The sequence below is a fragment of the Sprattus sprattus genome, assembly GCF_963457725.1.
Source record: "Sprattus sprattus genome assembly, chromosome: 6".
NCBI lineage: Eukaryota > Metazoa > Chordata > Actinopteri > Clupeiformes > Clupeidae > Sprattus > Sprattus sprattus.
The window spans coordinates 27,912,731-27,938,351 of record NC_137925.1 but is presented as its reverse complement, the minus strand read 5'-3'; the positions used below and the strand labels follow the sequence as shown (position 1 = coordinate 27,938,351).

Below are 25,621 nucleotides of genomic sequence, written 5' to 3'. Positions count from 1 at the left end.
TGCCATTGTCCTCACTACATCCCCGTGTGTGTGTGTGTGTGTGTGTGTGTGTGTGTGTGTGTGAGAGAGAGAGAGAGTTGTCCTCACTACATCCCCATATGTGAGCATAGATCTTTATGGACAACCAACACCAGGAATACCCATTTGTGCTGAAGAGCCCTTGCTTGAGACAAAGGACACCATCGAACAAGCATTTGATTGCATGAACACGATTACACAAAACAACATAAAGGCATCACAATCTCCTGGCTGTACCTAGGAGTTAAAGATCACTGTGGTATACTTAATTAAACCAATTACCACCATAGCCATTTGAAGCTTCTTTTTTTAATATTTACAGATATAAATCCCGTAAGATTAAAACATCACCACACGCACCCTACAACTACCCACCACCCCTACAATCAGTCAACAGAAACTGATCTAGTTTACAGCAACACCTTCAGACCATTGCAATAGCCCCCTGTGTCTCTGGCAACCAAAACCTTGGGGGAAAAGAAAAAAACATTTGTTTCCAGATCGAAGCATCGACTCTCTCCAGCTTCTCATTCAGTTGATTAAAGACTTCACAATGCATGGGTTGTGGCGGAGACTAAGAGGTAAACATATCAAGACTGGAACAAATGGAGTACGAAAGAAAAGAAAAAGAAACAAATGTGGCTGTTTGGGCCAAAAGTAGTGTAGGTTTTCTCTTCAAATTAGCGAGACTGGGACAGTGATTCTGAGAAGTCATTTTAATTTATTCTGACATGCTAAAAGGGAATAAATTACACTTTTATAGAATGTCCAGCAGTAAATGTCTTAAGCTGGGTCAGAGGGGGTAGTAAGGAGAGAAGGGAGACAGCCAAGTTACTGGTGTGCATCTGTTGGGACTGAAGGCTGAGAGAAACTAAAATGGATCTTGCTTTTTTACAAGATGTCCAAAGTATATAGAAAAAAAAAACCTCAACTTTTTTTCTTGCAATAAAAAAAAAAAAAAGAGAAACAGAAAAGAGCAAACGGTCGCTACTCTAAACAGCAGCGAGAGAAAAACAAATTTAGTTTAGCAGAGAAAGGCCCAGAGATATCTTACAAGAGGATCTGCTTCACTGCAGGAAGAAGCAACAAAAACACCCTTTCCCCCAAATGATCAATTCAAAACAGGGAAAGACAACTCTATAAAACTGAAAAAGTAATTTTTCCTCTGATAAAAAAGTGTATATATATGCATATAAAAATGATAACGGGGAGGAAGGGCTGGAGTGAAGTGAGCGTGTGTCAGTACGGTATATGGGGGCCATTGCTGCAAATCAAACGAACAGGATGAATGGATCCGTCCATCTATTAAACATCCATACTTTCAAATGAGAGGGGGGAGGAGAAAAAAAAGTATCATCGATGCATACAATTTTCATCTACGCAATTAACATACAGGTTTAGTTGAGATGCCTAATTTGTAATGAATATGCTTTTGTGGAGTTTATTTTTTTTATTCTTTTTTGTTTCTTCGACTTCAGAATACCAAGTACAATATAGTTAATGCAGCGTTCTAAAGAGAAAACCTAGTAGTCACTAGAATGTATTTCTTTTTCACATTAGAAGCTCTTCTAGCACATATCAGCAGGCAAAATTTGTAATTACCTTCTTTTTAATTAAGAAAAACAGAAACCCAATGTGTTGCTTAGTAAGTCCCAGGATTCATTTGTGACAGAAACAGGTTAAGTTTACATGGACTCATTAACATGAGGATGTAGGAATAAAAAAAAAAAAAAAAGAAGAAAAATTAAATCTCAGATGTATAAGTGTTTGGGGTGGAGTCACGCGGCGTGACTGCAGAGGGGAGGGGGGTGGGTGGGGGGGCACGGTGATGTGCAGCTGACAGGTGAGGAAAGCCCCCCCCCCCTTCCCGTTCAACCCCCCCTCAGCCTCACCCTGAAGGAGAGCTCAGGGAAAACATTGGCATGTGCACAATTACATCCTCAGTCAGCCATTTTCTACGTTTTTTTCCTTTGCAAGTTTTAAAATAAAACACAAGAAAAAAAAAAAAAAGAAGTCTTCAGGGAGGGACAGGACAATAGAAAAGGCTACAGCTTTTGAGCTCCATACCAAGCCTGCTCTCTCTGTGTGAATATAGTATATACATACCAATATATAGATCAATATGCAGCAGGGGCATGTTATCTATATATACCGATTACATATATAGTATATGGAACAACAATGTTCATTTTTAACAGGAAAGGGTTGCTTCCCACAATGCCTGGCGACAGGGTCTGGTGAGTTTGATCCTAGATGCCAGGGTGTGATTGGAAGGCAAATCCTGCTACGACCTCTGACCTCTCTTCTCTTCAATACATTGTCTTAATGCTCAGAAACCTGCAAAAGAAGAACAGAAATGGAGAGAGAGAGAGAGAGAGAGAGAGAGCGAGAGAGAGGGGGAGAGAGAAAAAGCAAGAGAGAGAAAGAAAGAAAGAAAGAAAGAGAGAGTGAGAGAAAGGAGGACAAGGGTAAGTGTCAGGAGATCACAAGTGTCTTTACAGGGTTGAGCTTATTGCTTGTCTTATTGGTGAAGGGCCAAACCCCTCCCCGTAGAGCGTCGCTTGCTCCTGTAATAACAAAAGTGCAGAGTCATCAGCCCCCCCCCCCCCCTGCAGCAAAGCTGGGAGTCTGCCGCAGAGCCGAGCGTCCGTCCGCTGGGGAGGGGGAGCAAACATGACCAGAGCGGCAGGCCAGCGGCTCACCAGAACAGAACAGCTCAGCGACGGGTTACAATCCACCCGGTCACTAATCCAACTTAAACAGAGAAATCCTCCAAACCAGAATGAATGACTAATGCAAACGCGCGCGCACACACACACACACACACACACACACACAAAACCAGAATGAATGACTAATGCAAACTCACATGGCTGCGGAGCTACAAGAGAGTTCAACCCATCCTGAAGTCCACGCAAGCACACTACACGCAGAGCTCACACACACACACAGCTCCCTTCATCACTAGCACAGTGGAGGTCACCTTGTCGAGTTGGGCCAGTTCCATTACCATTCCACACGGACCATGGCAACTACCGAACACACACACACACACACACACACACACACACACACACACACACACACACACTAATGGCCTGAACGTCTTCAGGCATCACCGGAGACAATGAATGGCTTCTCTGCCAGAGGGACACGTGCCTTGGTGTCATATCCTTTCTGAGGTTCATACCAACCGTGTCACTTGATGGAACAATGACAGTGCTAGTGCTAAACGATTGTTCTGAAAGTTGATGTGGTTTAAAGTACGAGGTGTGGGTGTCTGTGGACTGTTTCAACACAATGGCTTGTTAAGGCACAAAGCCCACCCCGCCGCCAAGGCTCAGAAAGGTTTTTTCTTGCCTCCAGCATTATCCGTTTCAGGGCACTTTATAGAACCCCTATGGCAAGCACAGTATTCAAATATGTGGAGAGGAATGGAGAGGCTGGGAAATGATCATACTGTGTGGCCCAATGCTGACATTAACTTGTCTGTGTAGACTTAGTATTAGAAGACAGCAATTGAGGGCTGCAAAACAATAGAAAGGGGCACACTCACAAAAACTGTACTAAAACTGTTATGGTGACATATTTGATCATTTCTGTTTGTGACGAAAGCACGAAAGCAAGGAAGCAAGCAAGCAGACTTCATGCTTTGCACATGGACAGGCCATATAAAGTCAAAGGGCAGATAAGCCTGAGCAGGCTGCGCTGGTGGAGCCACTCACGTGTGAGATAAGAGCTTTACAGCCAATATTAAACACACAAGCAGAGCTGCTGCTGGTTTCCCCACTAACCCTCCGGGTCCTCCTGCATGCTGCCACTCCAGGGGGGGGGGGGGGGGGGGGGGGGGGGGTGTGATGGGTCGCTCTTCAGCCCAGTCGGGCCCTCAGCATGACCGCATCAATGCCGGGGCTATCTAATGACAAGATGGCTCCTCTGTGCTGTTCAAGCAACCACACCGGCGTGTGTGCGTGTGTGTGTGTGTGTGTGCAAAGTCAACAGAACAGCAGACACGGTGGAAGCCGGGCGGATGACGAAGCTAAGCCTGATTCATGTGAGATCCAGCAGGGCTTTGCTGACGGTTCAGGCAAATCATTTTCACCAGGCCGAGACTAACTCGAGACTTGCGTGCCAACCTGGATCATGTACTTGGATACTCCCTTCACCACGTCAGGCGGAGCTAGAGGCTTCGCCCCCAGATCCTCGACACTTCGAGTGTCTGGGTTTCATTTCATTGATGTAACGGGCTCAACATTCTGAACGAGGGAAAGGGCACCTCCGCTCACCGTGTATATTATTAGCTTCCACCGAGCAATTTAGCCCACTGCCTTCAGCAGCAATCAAAGGGACGTTTCCATACAACACCACACTGGTCTAACAAGTTGGAGGTTAACGGAAATGACTGCTCTTAAGCTTGTAAAACAAAACCTGTCTAAGTCTTAAGTGCAGTTCATTAGTTTGCACGGAATCTGCGCACCTCAACTCTAATATATCTGAAAAATTAAAAGTACTTCTAACTGTTTCCCTGCCATAGATAAGAGGTCATGGGCAAGTAACCATGGCGAGACTGCAAGATTCCAACGACGTGTGTTGTTGAAAGACAGTTACTCTGCGCCCTCAATCTGGGCTTGCCAAATAATGCTGACGCAGCCAACTCAAAACAAATATAATTTAAAAGCCTGGCAATTGAGTAACGCAGAGGGGGGCTCCAACACAAGCTCACATCAACAATGTCTCCATTGTTAGCAGCCTCCCAGAATGGCCAGGCCAAATCAGTATCCAAGAAACCAGCAATCCCCTGCAAATAAAATTCTTTCAAGCTCCAGTACTCAAGAGCTTTGCCACTTCAACTCCTGGCTGGAGGGAATTTTGCAGCTTCTGGAGCAAGAGCAGTGTTGGGCACAAGCTACCAACTAGTCACCTGAAACATCACATTCAGAAGAAAGGTTCCTACGGCTGGTTATCAATTCTGCACTAAAGAGACACTGCACAGCAGGAGACGCTAGACAGGCCTGTGTAGTTAGCACATGAAAACTATGGAGTCAGAGGCGGTGTATACAAAGGATTAGACTCCACACCACGTCATCAGCAAATCCTATTTATAGACGACCGCCCCTCGCTTCACAGCACTTGTGTGCGGCCATCAATTGGCATGAGTCTTGGGAGGATCCCACAGGCATATAACAGGCCTTTTTAAAGCCTTACTGCGGAGGTGGTGGCACTGGCTGATGTGCAAAATGGATTTAGAGCCCCGTCACCAAAAGATGATTTGAGCCGGAAACCTTTTCCCTGTGATGTCATGTCGCTACCTCATGAAGTTTGTGTTAGCATTAGCTTTGCATACAGGAGAAGGAGTTCCACTGACTGCCCGTCACATCACTACTGTCAGGGGTCATCATTCCTTCCGGGTCCCGTCACCCCTTCATGACACACAAGGGGATTAACTCACCCAGTCAAAAGACACTCATGCTGGGCTGCTTGGATTTGTTTAAATCAGCAGGACAGGCGTGACATTAAACTAACCAAAGCCTCCATTATCGCCTCTGCCACCCAAGTGCCCACTGTATGTAGCGCAACAAGACCAGGTGCCACCCCAGTGCCCACTGTATGTAGCGCAACAAGACCAGGTGCCACCCAAGTGCCCACTGTATGAGGAGCAACAAGACCAGGTGCCACCCCAGTGTATGTGGCGCAACAAGACCAGGTGCCACACGTCGGATCTGAATCTTATTTCACTCTAAAACCTCGTGCAAGGCTTGCAACTTCTCGCGTGTGGTCATGCATAGGTAAAGGCCATTTAGCCTACTGAAACAGGAGGTCTGCCTTAATGAGTCAGCCTGGCTGCATCGAGTTAGATTGGGGCTTCGCTTGAGATGTTAAAACAAAGACATTATAGGCAGATTGTGGGCAGAAACGTAAGGTCTTAAGAGGAATGCCACTTGACAGGACTTTAGTGGAAACCTCTCTAATCTTTGTGATTATTCTTCAGCTGCAGGAGTAATTAAACTGCCATCCCTAAGAGAGGTCTCCTTGTGTGTAGAAGTTTTAGGAACACAAATATGCACAATATCCCTTGTACAATATCCCAGACATTTGATGTAATCCCCGGCAGTCAATTTATTCATTTTACAGTCCGAAAAATCGGCTCCACATCACTTTACCCGGACTCTCCATCCAGCTCGCTCTTACAACGCAAGCATCGGAGACTGCAAGCACAAAAACACACGACATGATGAAGCACATCACAACAGCATCCCTGAGACACAACGTGGCAACAGATCTGATGAAGACACCCCCATATCCCAACATGACAAGAGGAAGAGATCAACACGAGAGACAGACAACCCAACCAACCAACAAACAGGTGAGGGTTAATGAGGAGTTAGAATCTCAATACAGTTTTATAATGTTTATATGCCATGGCAGGAAGCGAAAAAAAGAACACAAAGCAGATTAACAAGTGTTAGATCAAGGAACATTGGTTGCCAGAAATTTCAACTCAAATCACATATCCCATTTGGAAAGGGGTTAATTCACAGAGGGGGCGTTATATGATTGTTTTACATCCACATAAGAAGGTTGATGAAGTCACCCCATTGTCCCAGAGAAGAATAGACATTTTGGTATACAGTTAGTAGTCAAATTTCCCAAGGACGTCATTGCATCTGCAAGACAGACCAATTGAATGTTTTTTTTTTTTTTTTTAACTCTTTTTTTCTCCATTTTCTTTTTTGGGTGCCCACCCCCAAACACCATGTCGTATATCTTAAAAGTACATATATTTTTGTGTGTTTGGGAGAGAATGTTCCAAATCCCCATATTCTTTTTTTTTTTCTTTTTTTTTTTTTTTTAACTTTTCTCTGCATTTAACCTCTTTGCGCAAACAAATGAAAAGCAATTGGTGTCTTCTGTTTTTGCACTCAAAACGTCGCTTGGCTGTTTGCTACTAACCTTTCATGTTACTCTTGGGTTTGTCAGTTTGCTTGCCTGTGGGGGTTTGTGCCTGCTGCCCAGCCCCCCCTGAGGAGGCCGCCTGCTGGGCCGCTTTCTGCTTCAGCATGGTCCAGTCGAACGTGTAGTCATACTGGTGGTTCAGAGTCCTGCAGGGAGAGAGAGAGAGAGAGAGAGAGAGAGAGAGAGGGAGAGGGAGAGGGAGAGGGAGAGAGAGACACACAGTAAAAAAAAGATACAAAGAAGTCAATACTCAAAGTGGCCATCAAGGGGAAGAGAAGGCAGTTTTTTTTTTCTCTCTCCAATGACTGCAGAGAGACATAAAAAACTAAAAACCTGTTCTTGTGTTCTGAAAGTGTGTCAGTGACTGAAGAGCTTGTATAATTTATTAGATCTATTAGATAAGTACCAGGGGACAGAAAATGTGGATCAAGTCAACCAGTTAGGAAAGCTGGGACAAGTCAACACTAATAACATTTCAGTTGAATGCCTCCTGCAGTTCACGATCAATGCCTTCATTCTCCATCATAAAGAATCAGTCCTTTCCCCATGTGGTGAGCTGTGTCAAATACTAATGCTACAGGTGCATGTTGGGGCCTGGCCTGTGATGCTAACGCTAACAGTGCATGTTGGGGCATGGCCTGTGATGCTAATGCTAGCGGTACATGTTGAGGCATGGCCTGTGATGCTAATGCTAGCGGTGCATGTTGGTGCATGGCCTGCGTGGCTAATGCTAGCGGTGCATGTTGGTGCATGGCCTGTGATGCTAATGCTAGCGGTACATGTTGAGGCATGGCCTGTGATGCTAATGCTAGCGGTACATGTTGAGGCATGGCCTGTGATGCTAATGCTAACAGTGCATGTTGAGGCATGGCCTGTGGCGTGCGTGGGCTCTCAAAGGGCAGGAGATGATTTGCACCTGAAGAGAATGCGGAAGAGCTGACGCAGGTACATGTAGTCTGGTGCCTCCTCGAACCGCAGCCCACGGCAGTAGTTCAGATACATGGCAAACTCTGCTGGGAAACCCTGGGGAAAGACAAACACACACACATTTGTTCCTCTGCTCTTGACCTGAAAAACACCATGTTCACTTTCAAGCAGTTTCGTACAATACTCTTTTTTTATGGATTCGGTGTTGCGTTCTACTGAATGGACAGAATTTTTCCTCAACCGATTGTGAAATGCTGAGTAACAAAAAAACTTAACTCCATTCCTAACAGTTCTATACTGGATTAGTGAACCGAGAGCCACTTTCTGGCGCTGGAGAAAGAAAGTGCGGGAGATTACGCAAGGTGTCCCTGCCCGGGGCCTGGAGGCATGCATGCTCACACACATGAGCTGGAGCCTCTGAGAAAGTGCTTCACAGGTCATAGCTGCCATGTTTAACCAAGAGAGCCCTGAGAACCCCTAAAGCCTATTTACAGCCGGGATTAGAGTGACATTTACACCTGCCATTTTTAACCGTCACGCAGGAATGGCCTTCTACTTCTGAAGGGTTTAGAGCAACCCCCTCTGGCCGTTCCTTATCTGATCTCCTTACGTGCATTAGTTCATCGCGGTGACATTCTCTGACACTCGTTGACATTTCAAGTCATTCCATTCCGAACCAGCAAAAACTCCATTCTAGTAATTATAAGCATGAAAAGAGTTAAGAAAGCTTCCAAAGTTCTGTTCCCTTGGGTTGGCAGCGACGTTGGGTCGTTGTAATCGGCTCTGGGGATCGGAGTCGTCAGCAGTGGGGCGGGCGAGCCCAGCGGTCCTTACCTTACACAACACCTCCACAGGGGTCGACATCTTTTTCTCGCTAATCTTCTCGTACTTCTGTTTCTTTGTGGCAGCCTGCGGAACATATGGGCGAGAAATGAATGTATTTACCAGCACAGTCTCAGAAGTACATCACAGTAACAGACAAAGGAGCACTGGGGAGCAGGGCGAAACGTTGAAATAGCGCATGCCACAGATAAACCAAATTAAAAACACCACCCGCTGGGAGCCCTGGCAAAGTGGTGGTAAACCTAGCACTCTGCGATTACTATGAATGTAGTGTGCTTTAAATTAAATGTATTTTATCTATACTTTAATTTAGTATTTTTTCCACCTTAATTCTGTGCTCAATGTTGGCCATGTGGGGTTAAGCACTCTGCTGTGAAAGCGCAGTCTTTCCTTCTACCGCCCCCTGCTCTGATATATGTGACCTTCCCCCAGCGTTGAATATCAGGCCGGGGTTTGCAGATGATGTTCCATTTAATTGCATTAAGACAGAGTGCACGGCTCCTCTCCGCCATGTTTAACCTTGCCTAAATGGAGTCTTCCATCAGGACGGTCTCACTGCAGAGGGCCCACAACGCCTGTCTGGAGTTCAGCAGAGATTGTGAAATATGGCTAAAAACTACAACTTTGCTGCATAATCCTATGAAAAAAAACAAGTCTTGCAGGAATCTCTTGAATTGTGTTGGAATACATTCACACACAAGTGTTGCTGTTCAGTTTAGCTGGCTAGCTAACATTTTTGCGCTGCATAGGTGGCTTTGCAACAGCCACGCCCCTTGATGCATTACATTGCCAACTCATTGAAAATGAATGGCAGCTGGACGCTTTGTCTCTCTCTTGTGCCGTCTGTGTGGCCAGGGGTGTCAACATGTCCACTCGCCCACCGTGAGTGTGGCCTACTTTATTCCCACTTGGGCTCCATGGCACAATACATGGACTATGGATTATTACTAGGGAGCTGGCAGGGAAGAGTGCCTTTAATGATCAGTCCAGCAGATTTGGACATTTAAGTTCACACAGCTCTAAATAATATCTATACAAGTTTAATGTTTCAGTGATGTCTGAAAACAGCTTCTGATGAGCAGATCAGTTACAGCATAATTCTTACCTGCAGTCAAGACAATTTTTCCCCAACAGCTTAATTAGGCAGGTAATTAAACATTAAACATACAGAAAGAGCAATTCATCCTCTCCAGAAACTACAGACTTAGATGTATTTATTTTAAATATGCTAGCAAGTTATTGAAATAATAATACACAAACACATTCATACACAAAAACACACACACACACACACACAACCATATTCACACACACACACAGCTTCAGCACTTAGGTCTCCAGATGGCTCCACTCAAAAGGGACAGAGAGCCCTGGAGTACCGGCCTGACATACCTTCAGTCCCTGCCAGGGGAGGCTGGTTCTGTTGAAGTACATGAGCACATATCCTAGCGACTCCATGTCATCTCGGCGACTGTTGGAAACACAAGCCATTAATGATGTGCCCCACCACACACACACACCATCATCATACAGTCCAGGCTGAAGGGCAAGGCATTAGATGTGTGCTTATGACATTCCATTGAGAGATCACTTATACTGCACGGAGTGTCAGTCGGGAGAGGAGGCTGCAGCAGTGAAGTTAAGACTTAATGAGCGCCATGTCACTCGGTTGGTAAGGGCAGGACAGGGGAGGGCAGTGGCCCTTTGCCCGTCCATCACTGGCATTAACATAAGTAGCACTGGTCTGCGGTCAGTGGTCATGGCCTTCTGCTGGATCATCAAGCATGACACCACCGCTGACTTAATACTGTGGCATCAGCTCATCACGTAATGCTTAATTCTATGACAGTTCATCGCGTAATGCTTAATTCTATGACAGGAGTTCATCTCAGAGGATTGAGGCCAATGAGATGAGCTGCTGTCTGCAGCATCAACGGCTTCTCGGGGAGATTATTCATATGGGTTTCACAGCCAGGACACCATGTGGGTTTCACAGCCAGCACACCATGTGGGCATTCAATATCTATTTCTGCCAGCTTCCTTACAGCCACCTGTTTTGACTAAAAGTGCATTTCTTGTATTGCTGTGTAGATTTCTCCCTGAAGATTAGTAAGTGGGTTGCAAGTACCCAGGGAAGACTTCTAGTATAGTAGAGGGGAGGGGAAGGCGCTTACCTCTGCTCAATGCCCAGGTGTGCGTTGATGCTGGCGTAGCGAGCTGTGCCGGTGAGGTTCTTGTCTTCTCTGTAGGGTATGTGCTGTCGCGTCCTGTTGTCCCGGTACTTCTTGGCCAAACCAAAGTCAATGAGGAACAACTGCAGGGAAGGAGAACAAAAGCAACAAACGACTGAAGTTTAAGAGAGATGGAGGTTAAACCCTACAGAGAAGATCATATATAAATTATTATGATAGTAATGGGGTCCTTCTGGCTCTAACTAGACTAATGGTCTACACCACCCACCCAGTGCCTACGCAACACAATCTCAGAGTATTGGAATGGCATCAGCGAAGGCTGTTTGAGGTTCTTGACATACTCGGGTCCACAGGCCCCTGGGAGGAGAGGACACCTTGGGGGTCTGGGAGAGGACACCTTGAGGCCCTGGGAGGAGAGGACACCTTGGGGGTCTGGGAGAGGACACCTTGAGGCCCTGGGAGGAGAGGACACCTTGGGGGTCTGGGAGAGGACACCTTGGGGGTCTGGGAGAGGACACCTTGGGGGTCTGGGAGAGGACACCTTGAGGCCCTGGGAGAGGACACCTTGGGGGTCTGGGAGAGGACACCTTGGGGGTCTGGGAGAGGACACCTTGAGGCCCTGGGAGAGGACACCTTGGGGGTCTGGCAGAGGACACCTTGGGGGTCTGGCAGAGGACACCTTGGGGGTCTGGCAGAGGACACCTTGGGGGTCTGGCAGAGGACACCTTACCCCCTCGGGTCAACAGGCCCTGGAAGAGGACACACTCCCCCCCCTCGGGTCCACAGGCCCCTGGGAGAGGACACCTTGGCCCCTTGGGCCCCTGGCAGAGGACACCTTACCCCCTCGGGTCAACCAGCCCCTGGAAGAGGACACCTTGGCCCCTCGGGCCCCTGGAAGAGGACACCTTGGCCCCTCAGGGAAAAAGGGATTGGATCCCCAACTCCTTCATTTCCACTGAGACAGCAGTGGAGGCCCCTACTGTACTGAAAGGGACTCAGTCAGCTGGGCTGCTTGCTCGGCTCAGCCAGGGGGATTCAGACCTTATATCCGCTTGTCAAGATAATGAGTATCGTGACATTCCATTTGGGTGCTTCTATCGGAGTGAGGTGGGGCGGGGCGGTGTGTGGAGGGGCCAGGCGTGTGTGGAGGGGTGAGGCGTGTGTGGAGGGGTGGGGGGAGGTGGGGCGGTGTGTGGAGGGGCATACACATTAAAAATAAAAGGCGTTGTGTGCCACAAGCCACCATCAAACATGAAACGGGCGTTTTAGTCGCTCTGCGCGCGTTCCTGTGTCACTCTGTTGCGTTGTTTACAGAGAGTTGCCAGATCAACCGAAATAGCCGAGTCCGAGCAGAACATCAGTGTCGGGCCGGAGAAGTTTGTGTTTTTCGAGCCCTCTTAACCAGAAGGTCTACTAACGAAATAAGTAAAATACTTAAGATTCTTTTAAGACACCGCTTTAACACTGCGCTTGTAAACTGGTCTGTCCTCATTCAGACAAAGCTTGACAAAAATGTAAATGTAAGTGTGTGACAGGGACAGGATCGGCTGTAACCCAAGGTTTCACTTCTACCAGAAAGCTTTCGGGGAAGCAGCCCAAGAAATGGCACTAGGAAAACTACTTTTGAAAACCAGAAGAGGAACTACGTGAAAAAGTGGTTGGCGTTTCTGAAACCTTTTTACAATGGAACCAAATCGCAGCATAATGTGCCAAGTTGCAACTACACATTAATCGCAATGGATGTTCAAAAAGTCAGAAGATTTTTTCAAAAGCCTGTAGTGTAAAAGAGCGGGGGGGAAAAAACACAGCAAGAAAGAAAATCCTTTGAGGCCTTGTAATCAGGAAACAAGCACAACCAAACCACACCCTTTTGCCAATGCCCACCCTGACTTCAGGCCTGTGTGTGTGTTCAAACACACTCCATGTTCTGCTCTTTGGCCCCTGGCCAGCAGCGGCAGGCAGTGACGTCAGCGTGCTCGCTTTCTCCTCTCCCTCTCTGGCACTCTCTCCGCAGCTGAGCAGCCCAGACCAGACCCACACAGGCTGGACTCATTCCCTATCGGGGGAGTGAGTCAGGGAGGTGGGTGAGGAGGATCACCTCAGTGCTGGTCCCAGTGACCCCTCCCCAACACCCCGCAGGCCTCCTCTCTCGAGTCATGGTGAGTCTCTCCACTCACTTAGGAGGACCTCAGTCATGGTGAGTCTCTTCTGTGGCTCAACCCAGTTCTGCATGTGCTCGACAGGAAGCAGGGAGAACCCAGCCCATGCCACAAGGATGATTGGTTTAAGGGGCTTTTTCAGCCTGGCTGGGCGCATAGTGATGACATTACCAGCCTGTCAACAGATGGCACTTTGCTGCCTGCACGTCTGTGAGTGCCTGGTTCCCTTCAGAGCTGTTCCTGTACACCACACTGTTCCCAGGGCAACCGTGATCATGTTAGGATCACGTCTGCTATGCTCTTATAGCACATTAGCACCCAGACCATCTTAGCTGGACATGGCGAGATCATACAAAGTTGTAGCTATGATAATGTATGGACCAGTACATACAAAATGAAGTAGTGCACCTTTAACATGAAAAATTTTATCCTTCATAAAAACGGACAGCAAAAATAAAAAACAAACAAATAAATAAACAAACACCACAAATAACAAACAAAAAACCTTAACCTTTCTGTGGGCAAGCCACAACACTCTCTGCAACACAGCCTGCAGATTCCTGCAATCTGGATTAAGAGTTAATCTCTGTTTCGGTTTAGCATGTGTGTCTGGTTTAATGCCAACAAGTGTTAATGGTTACTGAATCAAATGAAAATTAAAATAAAAAAATAAAACAAACACTGCTATGATGTAGGAGGAAGTGGGGATTCCAAAAAAGGGAAAACAAACAAACAAAACAAAAAAGGAATAGAGTTTGGTGGGGTGGTATTAGGAGGCGGGTGGTAGAGGGTGGAGGGTTCAGACCTGGTTTAATCCTGAGAAAGATGGGTCTTGAGAGGAGCTAACAGCCAAGCTTCTTTTCCTCTTGCCAACTGGAGTTTCTAAACACTGAACAGACAATAGAGGAGGGTGCAGTGCATCAAAACAGAGTAGCTGACAGCAACCCCACACGGCCAGCGCAGACAGGCAACACCAAGGCTCAGAAAAAGAACGAACCAACGAGAGAAGGAGCAGCAGAAGGTCTTAGGGAGGGGGCGGGGAGACAAAGCCCAAGGCCATCCTTCATCCACCAGCTAGGACTACTGACTTCAGATTGGAGAGGGAGAGGGAGTGCTCCACTGTCGGAGCCATTCCTGGAAGTTAGCCTTGGCCGAGTTACAGCCCTGGCATAGCCGGCATGGAGGCTAGGGAACGGGGGGGGGGGGGGGGGGGGTGTGGAGATACCCTGCAACAAATGCGAGCCCCCACCCCTGCTTGCCTCGTTGGGTTTATTTTTTCCCCCCAAAGCCATAGTGGCAGATGTGTTATTTATGGTAACCCCACCCCCACACCGCTTTAGTCTTCTATCTGAAAAACTGGTTCCAAGCCTGATTCACTTTTTTGATTTTGCAAAGATTTATTTAACATTAGCCATGCCACAGACAAAAAAAACAATGAGGGACCACCGCTTCAGATGTGGAGCGATAGATGCTAGATGGCATGAGGTCCTGTTCGCTGGCACAACTAGGGTTAAAAAAGGGCAATTTCTATAGCCATTCCCTCTGATAGGCATTCATTTGTTTAGGCAAGAGAAGCTTTAACAGAAACCAAAAACAACAAAACTGTGGCCGTCAACAAACTTGCTTTTGCTCAATCATATCCCTGTGACCGCAGAGGAAGCAAATGAAAGCTTTTCATTGGCCGTGAGCTCCAGACACACCTTCAGTAAGGAAGAGGCTACAATACTGCTGGCGTTTGGCAAGGCCACATCGGGCAGGGAGAAGCTTGACAGAAAATTAAGACAGAAGAAGGGAGGAGAGTATGGAGAGGAGTAGGGAAAGGAGTATGGCAAGAGAGAGAAAGCGAAGCGTGCGGTAGCCGCCGATATGCTTTGTGGATTTAGTACAGCTGTGCAAGACGTATGAGGACAGCTTTTAAAATTGCGGCTTTGGGAGGGAGGAGGTGAGGGGGGGTGGAGGGAAAATGTTCCTGCAGAGCAGCTCGGAGTAAAGCAACACAACAACGCTATGCCAATGATGCCAAGCTGGGTGCCCTTATGATGCCAAGCTGGGTGCCCTTATCAGTCAAACCAGACAACGTTGGCAGTGGTGGGTAACAAGAGTGAAGAAGAACTAGGCATATTCACTAGTGAAACTAGGCATATTCACTATAACTCATATTCACTAGAGGAACTACAGACTATTCATAGTCACTATAATTCATATTCACTCGAGGAACTATTCATATTCACTAGAGAAACTATTCATATTCACTATAACTCATATTCACTAGAGGAACTATTCATATTCACTATAACTCATATTCACTAGAGGAACTATTCATATTCACTTGAGGAACTAGTCATATTCATTTGAACACATATTCACTAAAGGAACTCCAGAAGAAGAACTAGTCATATTCACTATAACTCATATTCACTTGAGGAACTCCAGACTATTCCATACTAGTATCTACTCTGGTCTTACGACTGAATGGTTTGTGGATCAATACCTATGAAACTACTCTGATATCCCATTAATATCACTACATTTCACCACTTACAAGCAGCTGACGTGATAACTTGAATTTGGGGGACACTGGCCCTGTTGAACTCTGGCATTACCATGTGTTTTGGCTGATCCAATCACAAGTGGACAGCTCTAAGTGTCACTTCACACCTGGCATTAGAATGAGTCTCCACATACGTCTCCAGTGAGCACATGTGATGTCACTTCGTGCTCTAAAGGCAAATAAACTACATACATTACTATTCCACACCTTTTCTTGCCAAACATAATAAGAGGACAATCCAAACAATCCAGACTGGGTCTATTCCAACCACTCACTAGGGATCTAATCACCTAAGACCCATGGTAATGGCAGGTGTGAGCTGGACCTTTTGGTTCTAGTTAACGGTTTAAATTACACGGAACCTATGAAACTATGAAACTAAGAACTGTATAGGCCCCAAACACAAAACCACTAAGATAAATCATGATTACATAAAAGTAAATATCTGCTCTGGTCACAGAAACTACACACACATGTTTGGAGAGCACCAGGTGAGGGCGGGCAGGTTAGTAGCAGAAGGCAGAGGCGTGCTCGAGCGAGAAGCCTTTGAGTTAACTCCAGAGGAAAGTGCGTGGGATTTTACACAAGGAAACAGACATCAAAAATAAAAGCCTAGGCCTTCTCAGGGCCCTCCTGTCTGCGGAGTCCAGTGCACTGCCGACTCAAGGGTGGAGTGGAGCTAGGAGCAAGCCTTCCTGTCAGGTGTGTGTGTGTGTGAGAGAGAGGGTGTATATGTGCTTCTGTTAAGTGGAGTGTGTGTGTGTGTGTGTGTGTGTGAGAGAGAAAGAGGGTGTGTGTGTACGTGTGCTTCTTCACTGACCAGTGGTGGAACAAAGGGGGGAGATTTATAAGTGTATGCAATAAAACAAAAGAAAAAAAGATCAACAAAACAAACAAACAAACAAATAAAAAAAATAAGCTTGAGGCTGGCATTCACACAGACACACAATGGTAAACACGTAGTCCAGACAGCACTGCCAAAAATGGTAATACAGGCTTCACTGCTACGGTACGAAGAGTACCAGCGCGTTTGGTTGGATTTGACCACTGTCCTCTAATAAGTGACCCACTGGTTGCCCACCAGAGATGGTGCTGGTATGCCACATTTAGATGGGCATCATCATGCTTTAACTTTGCCAAATGTTGCCTGTCTGCAAGGGCGCAAAGTAATGAGTAACAAAATACAAATCAGGCAACCTCAGGTACACAACCCCAGGTACACAACCTCAGGTACATTCGGAACAAAACAACTTTGAGGGAGAACAAACAAAATGACAGTCACATGCAAAAAGCCTCCTTGTTTCATATCCCAATGCAACCTGTTTGTTTCCAGAGAAGCCTCTGTTGAAGTGCAGGACATAGCTGGCATGTGCCAATCCCTATGCCAACCAGCAGACTGGGCATCACATTGTGCCTGTACTACCCAGTGTGTGATTTTCATCCTGGTGGTGAACTTTGGCTCCGAGGCGTGGTTCAGTGTTTCGTTAACAGGACTTTAACTTTTAACCAACCACAAATGACACTGATTAACGCCCCCAAAGCCTTAATTATCACAACATCTGATCGCACACTAGGCGGCTGATGATATGGCCACTTATCCCGCTCAGAGAATGGTCCTTGTGGAGTTGAACTGGGATGGTGGTGGGGTCATAGTTTACCTTATTACAGTGGCGGCCGATGCCCATTAAAAAGTTGTCTGGCTTGATATCTCTGTGGATGAAGTTTTTTGTGTGCACATATTCAATTCTGCTTATCATCTGCGAAGACACAAGAGGAAACAGAGATTTAACATTTCAAATCTGTCGATTAATACAAATAATAACAATGGATTTTATTGTATTGCACACTTTAACATACAAAGAGGTCTCACGGTGCTTAGTATTGATTATATTATATAGGATATTAATACTATTATTTATATAAGATTGACACTATCCAGCAAGTATGACATTACACTCAAACGTCCCACCCCAGAGGCATTCGTTTGTCTCTCACCTGATCTGCGAGCATTAGAACAGTCTTCATCGTGAACCTGCGGGAACAGAAGTTGAAGAGGTCCTCCAGACTGGGTCCCAGCAGGTCCATCACTAGGACGTTGTAGTCCTTCTCTTGGCCATACCACCTGCAAGTCATATACATTTATTTACATTTCGTCATTTAGCAGACGCTTTTATCCAAAGCGACTTACAAGGATGTATACACATTTTACATTTTTACACTGATGGCACACTGCACATCAGGAGCAATTAGGGGTTCAGTGTCTTGCTCAAGGACACGTCGACTGGGAATCGAACTAGCAACCTTCTGATTACTTAACAACCTGCAACACAAGAGCAGCAGCCAGGCATAAAATATGTTTTTAAATTGTGTTGTTTTTGTAATAGGCTGTTTTAACTATGTTTTTCTAACTATGTTTTACTGTAGCACTCTGAGATTCAGTTGAATGTAGAGTGCACTATAAATACAATTAATTATAATTATTATTATTAATTGTTACAACGTTGTAGTCCTTCTATTGGCCATACCACCTGCAACACAACAGCAGCAAGGTCACTCCCCCGACCCACTCTCTTTCCTGAGCAGCTGCATCCATTTGAAAACAATCTATTGATCTCAGAATGACCATGACTAAAAATACATTCAACGTCAGACAATGGCTTATTCTATGGTCAACTGGCTAAGATATTAATCCACTACAAGGCTAAAATGCAGGATTTATTTGATCAGAGTGTGACTGTTGACCTTAATTTTGAAAATGTTAAAAACGGACTTGAAATATTAACTCGATACTGACTAATTGTATCTGTTGAAGCCCTAGGCAACATATTCAGGGACATTTATCTTTTAGTCATACATCATCTGGACACTGAATATCTATTCATGAACTGAAAAATGTCATGTAAAGGAGTCATCCTCTCTACTATCCAAAGAAATAAATTGTGAAAAACAAAGCTTCTATGTCTTCACTGCTTTAAGTCCAAAGAGGTCCATGCAATTTCTGTAACGTCTCCTTTAGGAGGATTCCGCACCAACCACAATAGGTTATAGCCAACAACGAATGACCAATGAACATATAAAGGGTGGCTATGGCTCATCAGAAAATGGTATGAATGCTGAAAATGTTAAATACTTTACTCATTGTACAACACTTTGATTTCTTAAAGTGTCACAATTTTTCGACTGAATATTCACGAGGGCCTCTTGAAAAGGTGAATGGCTAACAATGAAAATGGAAACTTTTACTCTAACAAAACAGGTGCCAAAAAACAACTTCCTTGAGAAATCTTTATTATTTGCTGAACATATTTATAGGTTGTTTTACAGGGATATATTTTGGAGATTACATATTAAAATGAGCCACATAGCGTTTCTCTAATTTTGCCATGAATCCATTGCTTAATCTGTACTCTCCTTTCAAATTGCGATCTCAAAATTAACTTCTGCAACACAATACTGATTTTGATGTGACAAGCGCCAAATTATGGCATGGCACTCAAACAACAACAAACAAACCAACCCTGAACTGCCCAACAATCACCGCAGGTCAGCAGGGGGAGGGGATGTAAGAGGATTCAATGCACCACACCTCTCTGCTCTTCCAACAATATTCATGGTTCAGTGTTCCCACAACGAAGCAAATAACCCTACAAAAAAAAACACTAAACCCCTCACTGAGTGCCGAGTGACTGAGCTAGCGTGCTGTGCTGTGCTGTGCTGAGTGAACAGTGTGCTGAGGTAGCAGGTCCCTGGGAAAGCAGCGCTGCCTGCAGCTGAGTGTGCGTGTGTGTGTGTCTGCAGCTGAGGAGTGGGGGAGGGGCCGGGGCTCATTCATCATTAACCCGAAAGGTTTTAGTTTCCAGGCGCCCTCAGCGTGCCGCTCCTCTAAGCACTGCTCCTGGAGGTCAGAGCGAGCGCCGCGCCACACCTCACCTCACACGCAGAGCCACCGCAGTCGCCAGGCAACCACAGCAAGGCCATTATTATGGGGGAGGAGCTCGGTGGACAAGGTAACGTGATGGCAACAGGTCTCCCCAAACACATTTAATTTACCCAACTGAAAGAGCGGCAGGAGCCATCTCATATCCGCACTGCTGTGGCAGAGATCTGACAGGACGTCCACCAGGTTACCAGACACTCCCAACTTATCCGTCACTCTCCTTCACTTACATTCCCACGGACACGGACACACCTTTCACACTGAAGCGCCAAATTAAACATCCAAAAGGCTTAAGTCAGTGAAGAATGTCTCAAAATCCACAACAGAGTAGTTAACATTCATGCAAAGGCAAACAGCTCGTCAACAGACGTTATATTTCACTTTTGATACCTAGATACCTTTTAAAAACCCAATCCCGTCATGCTTTAAACACACAAATATATTTCTTGGATACATGAAACGGCCTCGTCCTCACTTCATATCCTAGACGTAGTGGGTAGATGTTAAGTGGAGGACCAAATGTTTGTAATGAGACCAAATCCAGAGGTCATCTAGCTGGGATAGCTGGGAAACGTGCCAACTGTTACAAAGAACCTCATGCAGTGCAGCTGCACTGAACCTTGTGATTCAATGTGTGATCAGTATCCAATATTGCCCAAATGATCACTATGTTCATCTGTGAAAAAGTCAGACGTGAAAAGCATTAACTTGGACTTCCACTTTATACTAATATACAGGCCAATCGTGGAACTTTGGAATACGGACAAAGCCCTACAGACCATGCAATGTTGTCCAAGCCATGGGACAAATAACAACTGCCTAAGAGTCAACAAACTTGAAGAAAACGCAGACCTGTCTGTGGGAGATTCCCCCTCCAAAGGCCACAACCCTCATTGTCAGACAGATAATAGGAATAATAGCCATCAGAAATAAAAAAATAAAACATTACGTTTTGTACAAATTTGAATGACTACCAATCCACTCTCCTTCTTATTGATGGGGCTTTAAGCTTGAGAGTGAAGCTGGCTGGCCTGAATAAGACTTGAGAGCACAGTCTCAATGAGCTCTTTCCGCGCACACACACACGCTGAGCAATGATTCATGACTGGAGGAGGGGCAGCCTGTTCTGCAGGTTCTCCCAGCACCGACATGTTTCCTTCGCCTCTAAAAGGGGGTTTAGTGTGTGTGTGTGTGGGGGGGGGGGGCAGTGACACATTCTTCCATGGTCAGCTTTCTGCTGTGCTCTGAACCATGCGGTGTAAGCTAGATCTAGATCACCATGCTTGCTACACTGAAGTTAAGAGGGAAATCTGCGGCACCATAGAGGGTATTCAGCGATAACTCAACTCACTGAAAAACAAGGACTCTGTTCCATTTTCCCTACCTACCGTACCTACCGTACCTATACTTATACGCAGTACACAGTACACACTCACTAGGTACGCAGATTCTCAGCAGGTGAGTGCTGCTCCAAATCTAATACTCCGTGGTGCACTTACCGGAAATTACGATCGCGACAAGCCCCGCGTTCGTCTTTTTCGAGCTGAGCGGCTCTGCCTGGGTCCGCCTCTTCCGCTACGTTGACAAGATGGCGGCCGTTGAGAATGGACAGTGTACCCTGCTTCCACACTCAGCGTTTTGACCGTTATGAGTACAGATACGGGTCCTTTGGGTATACTTCTTTTCGACGCGGAAATGGGAAATGGGAAAACGGAACACCCTACATACTCACACTAAGGATGGTAGGTACGGTAGGTAGGGAAAACGGAACAGAGGGCCGGTTTTTGCAAATAGTTGTTTTGTGTTAGGGGGAGCTACTGTGAACCGACTTGCTGGTGGTTGTTCCAGCACAAAACACTCTACTGCTCATTTCTTTAACGAGGCAGTCCAACCAGTTTGTTTAGATTTCCTTGCAATAACTGTTGAAATCCACACATTTTCCACAGTCCATGAATTCACAAGCATTCAAACACACAGACGGGAGGTAGGTCGCACCCAAAGGGGCCCCAACAACTCCAGGCCAAAATGCTGCGGATCTGACTGGCTTCTCCATACTGCCCCAAAATCAGGATTCTTGAGATTGTGTGCCTGGCCCCTGAACTGAGTAGGACTGTATTCAATACGCTGGCTAATCAGCTACTGAAGTACTAATTCATCACAGTGTAACTTGCTTTTCCCAACCGCCTACCATGGAAAGAAAGGGACAAGAAATGTAGCTATGGGTAGTTTTCCCGGTCCCAAAAATGCCTTCACTCTTCACTGAATTCTACACAGGGATGATGTGTCCCATCTAGGAACAAAACTACTTCACTTGTTCTTTTTTCTGCACCCTAAAACACACTTAACACATGCTGAACGAAGTCTCAGTACCTGCACTTAATCACAGGCGAAAAAAGGCATAGATCATTAGCTGCTGAATTTGTCTGTCCCACAAGTAAGACTACACATTACAGTTAACCACACACTGATGTGGATGTGGACTGCTTTCATTTAGTACCACAGAAAAGAGAGTTAGACATCTTGTTTTTGGGGAAGTATTGCTTGCTACTTGGCAAAGAAGGACACTAGAACAAAATGGAGATGAGGGGCTGAGAAATCCAAGGAGATTATGGTCCTTCACTCCATTATAGTTAACTTGACATTTATGAGGAATAAATCAAAACCCCAGGGCTGAAACTACCCAAGGGGCTGATTGTCTTTCTACAGTATCGCCAAATCGACCAAAACGCTGAGCATTGCAGAATAACCTGGTGCTCCTTGTGTGTTTCAGAAGTACACAGGAAGGAATGCCCACTCCGGACACAAGCCTTCTTCAGCCCTCGTCACTTTTAGAGCCCCCCGGTCCAGCTGTTTGAGGGAACTAACATCTTGTAATAAGACGACTCAGGACATGGTCTGTGAACTGCTAGCAGCTGGTTTTTAAGCTCAGCGCACCATGGGTGAGGAGCAGGTTGGGGCATTTCAAACACACACAAGTTGGGTAATCACATTGTTTTCCCCTCACTGTTTTCAATACTTGATATGGATTGGTTTTCAGTGAACCCAGATGCACTTTGCTGAATGCAACATACTTTAATATGGGAAGGATGAACAGCACGAAACTCACTTCGAAAGAGAGTAAAAAAATGTCTACATAAAATATAGAGTGTGACGGCCATTTAGTCTGTCCAATTGGATTATCAGAAATCACCCAGGATATTCATTTGAAATGCCTTTTACGGGCATTTGTGTTGTTCATAATGTACTTAAGCCACCACCTTATCTAAGCTTAAGGGGTTTTCAGATCCAAAGGTCATGGAACTATGGCTCTGCCACTTGTGGTATTCTTAGCAATGCCTTACTAAGACGTTGTTTTCCTGTGCTACACACTCAATGATCACATTGAGAAATGTCATCAAATATGGATTACAGTTCAAACAGTGTCCAGAATCATATAAGGGACCCTAAAGTCGAAACATTGGATCTTATACATGTTCCCCATGCATTTCAAAACCCTGCTAGATGTTGTAAGGTGGCTGAATGATCGGTTAGTGTTCTACCTCTACCTGCAAACTATTTTGAAGTGGCACCAGCAGTGTAAAATTTGCTTCAGTTTCACCCATCACAATAACCTATGTGACAGGCCCCTACCAGTTCGTACATTACAAATATGTTTAAGGACAACCTTCACTAAAAGCCACTGGAGATATATACATTTACATTCTACGTCATGTAATGGTAAATATAAAATAATGACACGTATTTGTCAGGCATAACATGCAAGATAAGGGGGAGGCCAAACAGTCCTACGAAGAGCCTCCTCCCGGTCCACACAAGGCCTTAAATAAAGTGGGATTAGTTTCCCACTGGAAATGACGACAAAAAAATGGGATCCGACCTCATTTAAAATTCTACGAGATAGTCAAAACTAACTGATTGCAACATGTTCACTCTTTAGGTAGCGTTGATCGAACATATTTAGCTATTAAAACACCAAGCTGCAGGAGGGATAGCTTTGCTACGAACGACAATATTTCATAAGGATAAAGATAACTCTGGGAAATCAGAAGGGTTTATCGATAAAACACAGGATAGGTGGATAAACACTGAGATACATTTGAACTCTATGTAAATTATGAACTGCGTTCTTTGCAGTAGCGGATTAAACTCAACGTTTAATCCCGGAAGATAACAATCGCGATTGACAGGGTTTCCATTAGTGAAATTCCTATGGCTTGCAAGCAACGATAATAGAAACGACGTGCAAACGATTAATCATACAGCTATATTTGAATGAAATATACGTTGTCCAGTCTTCAGTAACCTTGACAGACAATGCGGATAGGCCCCAAAACTTGTTTTCGCTCCTACTGGGCCGCCATTTTCTAACCGAGTAGGACGACATGTTGGAACAAACACAACAAAAGAGGAGCGGCCATTTCCAAACCGAGTAACGTTAGCAATATAACCTTTAAACACTTCTGACCGTATAACAACAATGTAAGATTAATTTTCTTCGTCGTGTGGAACACTGGAAAACAAACTACACACAAACATGTACATCTTTTATCTCTGCTTATCAGCACCAGACCAAATATAGAAGTCAACCAACCCAATATACCAAATCTCCTAGTATCCTAAGCGTCCTACAGCAAGCGTAAATACAAGATCCTGCTATTTAACCCAGAAAAAAATCAAACAAAAAAAAAATCAAACATTTACCGTTAATTCAAATCAATTTGAATTAATTTCTAGATTAACTTTATAAACTAACCATCTGACGTTGCTCGTATGAATTCACTTAGAAATAGCCATCACGTTCACTTGACGTGATGTCTATCCGAAGGAATTCGACGTTCAATCTGAAAAAGGGATTCAGTCTTACCTGATGTGTGGAATCCCGACGCCACCTTGAAGTATTTTATACAATTTGCTTTCATATAAAAGCTGGGGGTGTCTGGCCTTCTGAGATTCCAACTTTACTGCTACCTCCTACAACAAAAAGATTAACATTGAAACCTGCTTACAAGTGGTTGATCAAGAAACTAAACCAATAACATTTGGGTGGCTAACGTTAACTATAGTTCTAACCCATGAGGTGAGTCTATAAATAATTTCGTTAAACCTCTATCAATGACTCAATATTTTGTGAAAACACCGAATTGTAGCTAATGTTATTTGCAAGCTAAGTTAGCTGACGTTAACGTAACCAACTACCAAGAGCTTCTCAGCTAACATTAGCACAGGTCACCAGGGCCCTTGATTCCATCCAGTATTGGTACAATAACCACAAAAATAACGCGCTTACTTGCTTATAATAATGATCAGATCAATAAACTTACCTCTCCATTTGTGATATTGATTGCCAGGTATATGTCACCAAATGACCCAGATCCGATTTTTCGAACAAGCTTGTATTTCCCACCGACTATGAATTCGGCTTTAGAGCCGCTGCTACTTGCCATGTCCTCGAGTCACGACCGACACTCGATGAGTTTAAAATTGTGTTATTGTGGGGCTGAACCGCCGTTTCCCTGAAGGCCCTACGTTGATCAGAACATTCAGTCCTAGTTTGTCGTGGTCGACTCTCACTTGAAACAATGTAGCTAGCTAGCGTTAGCAGAAGATCAAGCTAGCCTGTTCTATAATTGTTACCAAGGAACTAGCAAACTAATTATGGGAACACAAAACATTAATATCGTTTATTTTTGTCGGAGTCCGTCAGGATCGAGCAAAACATCAAGGTTCCCCGAAAAGGCTCCAAACGGATGGGCTTTGTCAGAAGTCCAGTACTTCCAGTTTCTAGATAGCCAGCTAGCTAGCCTGCTATCGAGAAATCGAAAGGACACCAGCAGAACTGCAATTCGACAACGACTCTTCCTTCGTGAACCACCTCGGTGTGAGGGGCGATGCCTTCCTTTTGTTTGTCGAAAGTCCGATATGACCCACAACTAAACCTAGTTTTCCCTCGTCGATTTTTATTTTAATGAATCAAATGAGTCGCTTCTTCCTTCCAAAGAGCAACCCACTCACTCCGCCATCTTGTCATCCACCGAACCGT

The 25,621-nt window shown here is 45.2% G+C and overlaps 1 protein-coding gene across 4 annotated transcripts; it reads right to left on the bottom strand.

Annotated features, from left to right (window-relative positions):
- Nucleotides 1-307: 307 nt before the first annotated feature.
- Nucleotides 308-25,621, bottom strand: csnk1a1 (casein kinase 1, alpha 1; the record flags this gene model as incomplete). 4 transcript variants are annotated; one of them, XM_080841152.1, is made up of 11 exons in its annotated part: nucleotides 24,903-25,621; nucleotides 24,446-24,552; nucleotides 17,640-17,766; nucleotides 17,303-17,401; nucleotides 13,899-13,982; nucleotides 10,917-11,056; nucleotides 10,135-10,213; nucleotides 8,734-8,808; nucleotides 7,889-7,995; nucleotides 6,970-7,118; nucleotides 308-2,355 (listed from the first exon to the last, which is right to left on the bottom strand). In XM_080841152.1, the coding sequence occupies exons 1-11, from the start codon at nucleotides 25,023-25,025 to the stop codon at nucleotides 2,348-2,350; spliced, it is 1,098 nt and encodes a 365-aa protein (XP_080697278.1). In that variant the 5' UTR covers nucleotides 25,026-25,621. The 4 variants fall into 4 exon arrangements, with proteins under 4 accessions (XP_080697278.1, XP_080697280.1, XP_080697281.1 ...); XM_080841154.1 differs by having other exon boundaries at nucleotides 7,006-7,118; XM_080841155.1 differs by lacking the exon at nucleotides 13,899-13,982.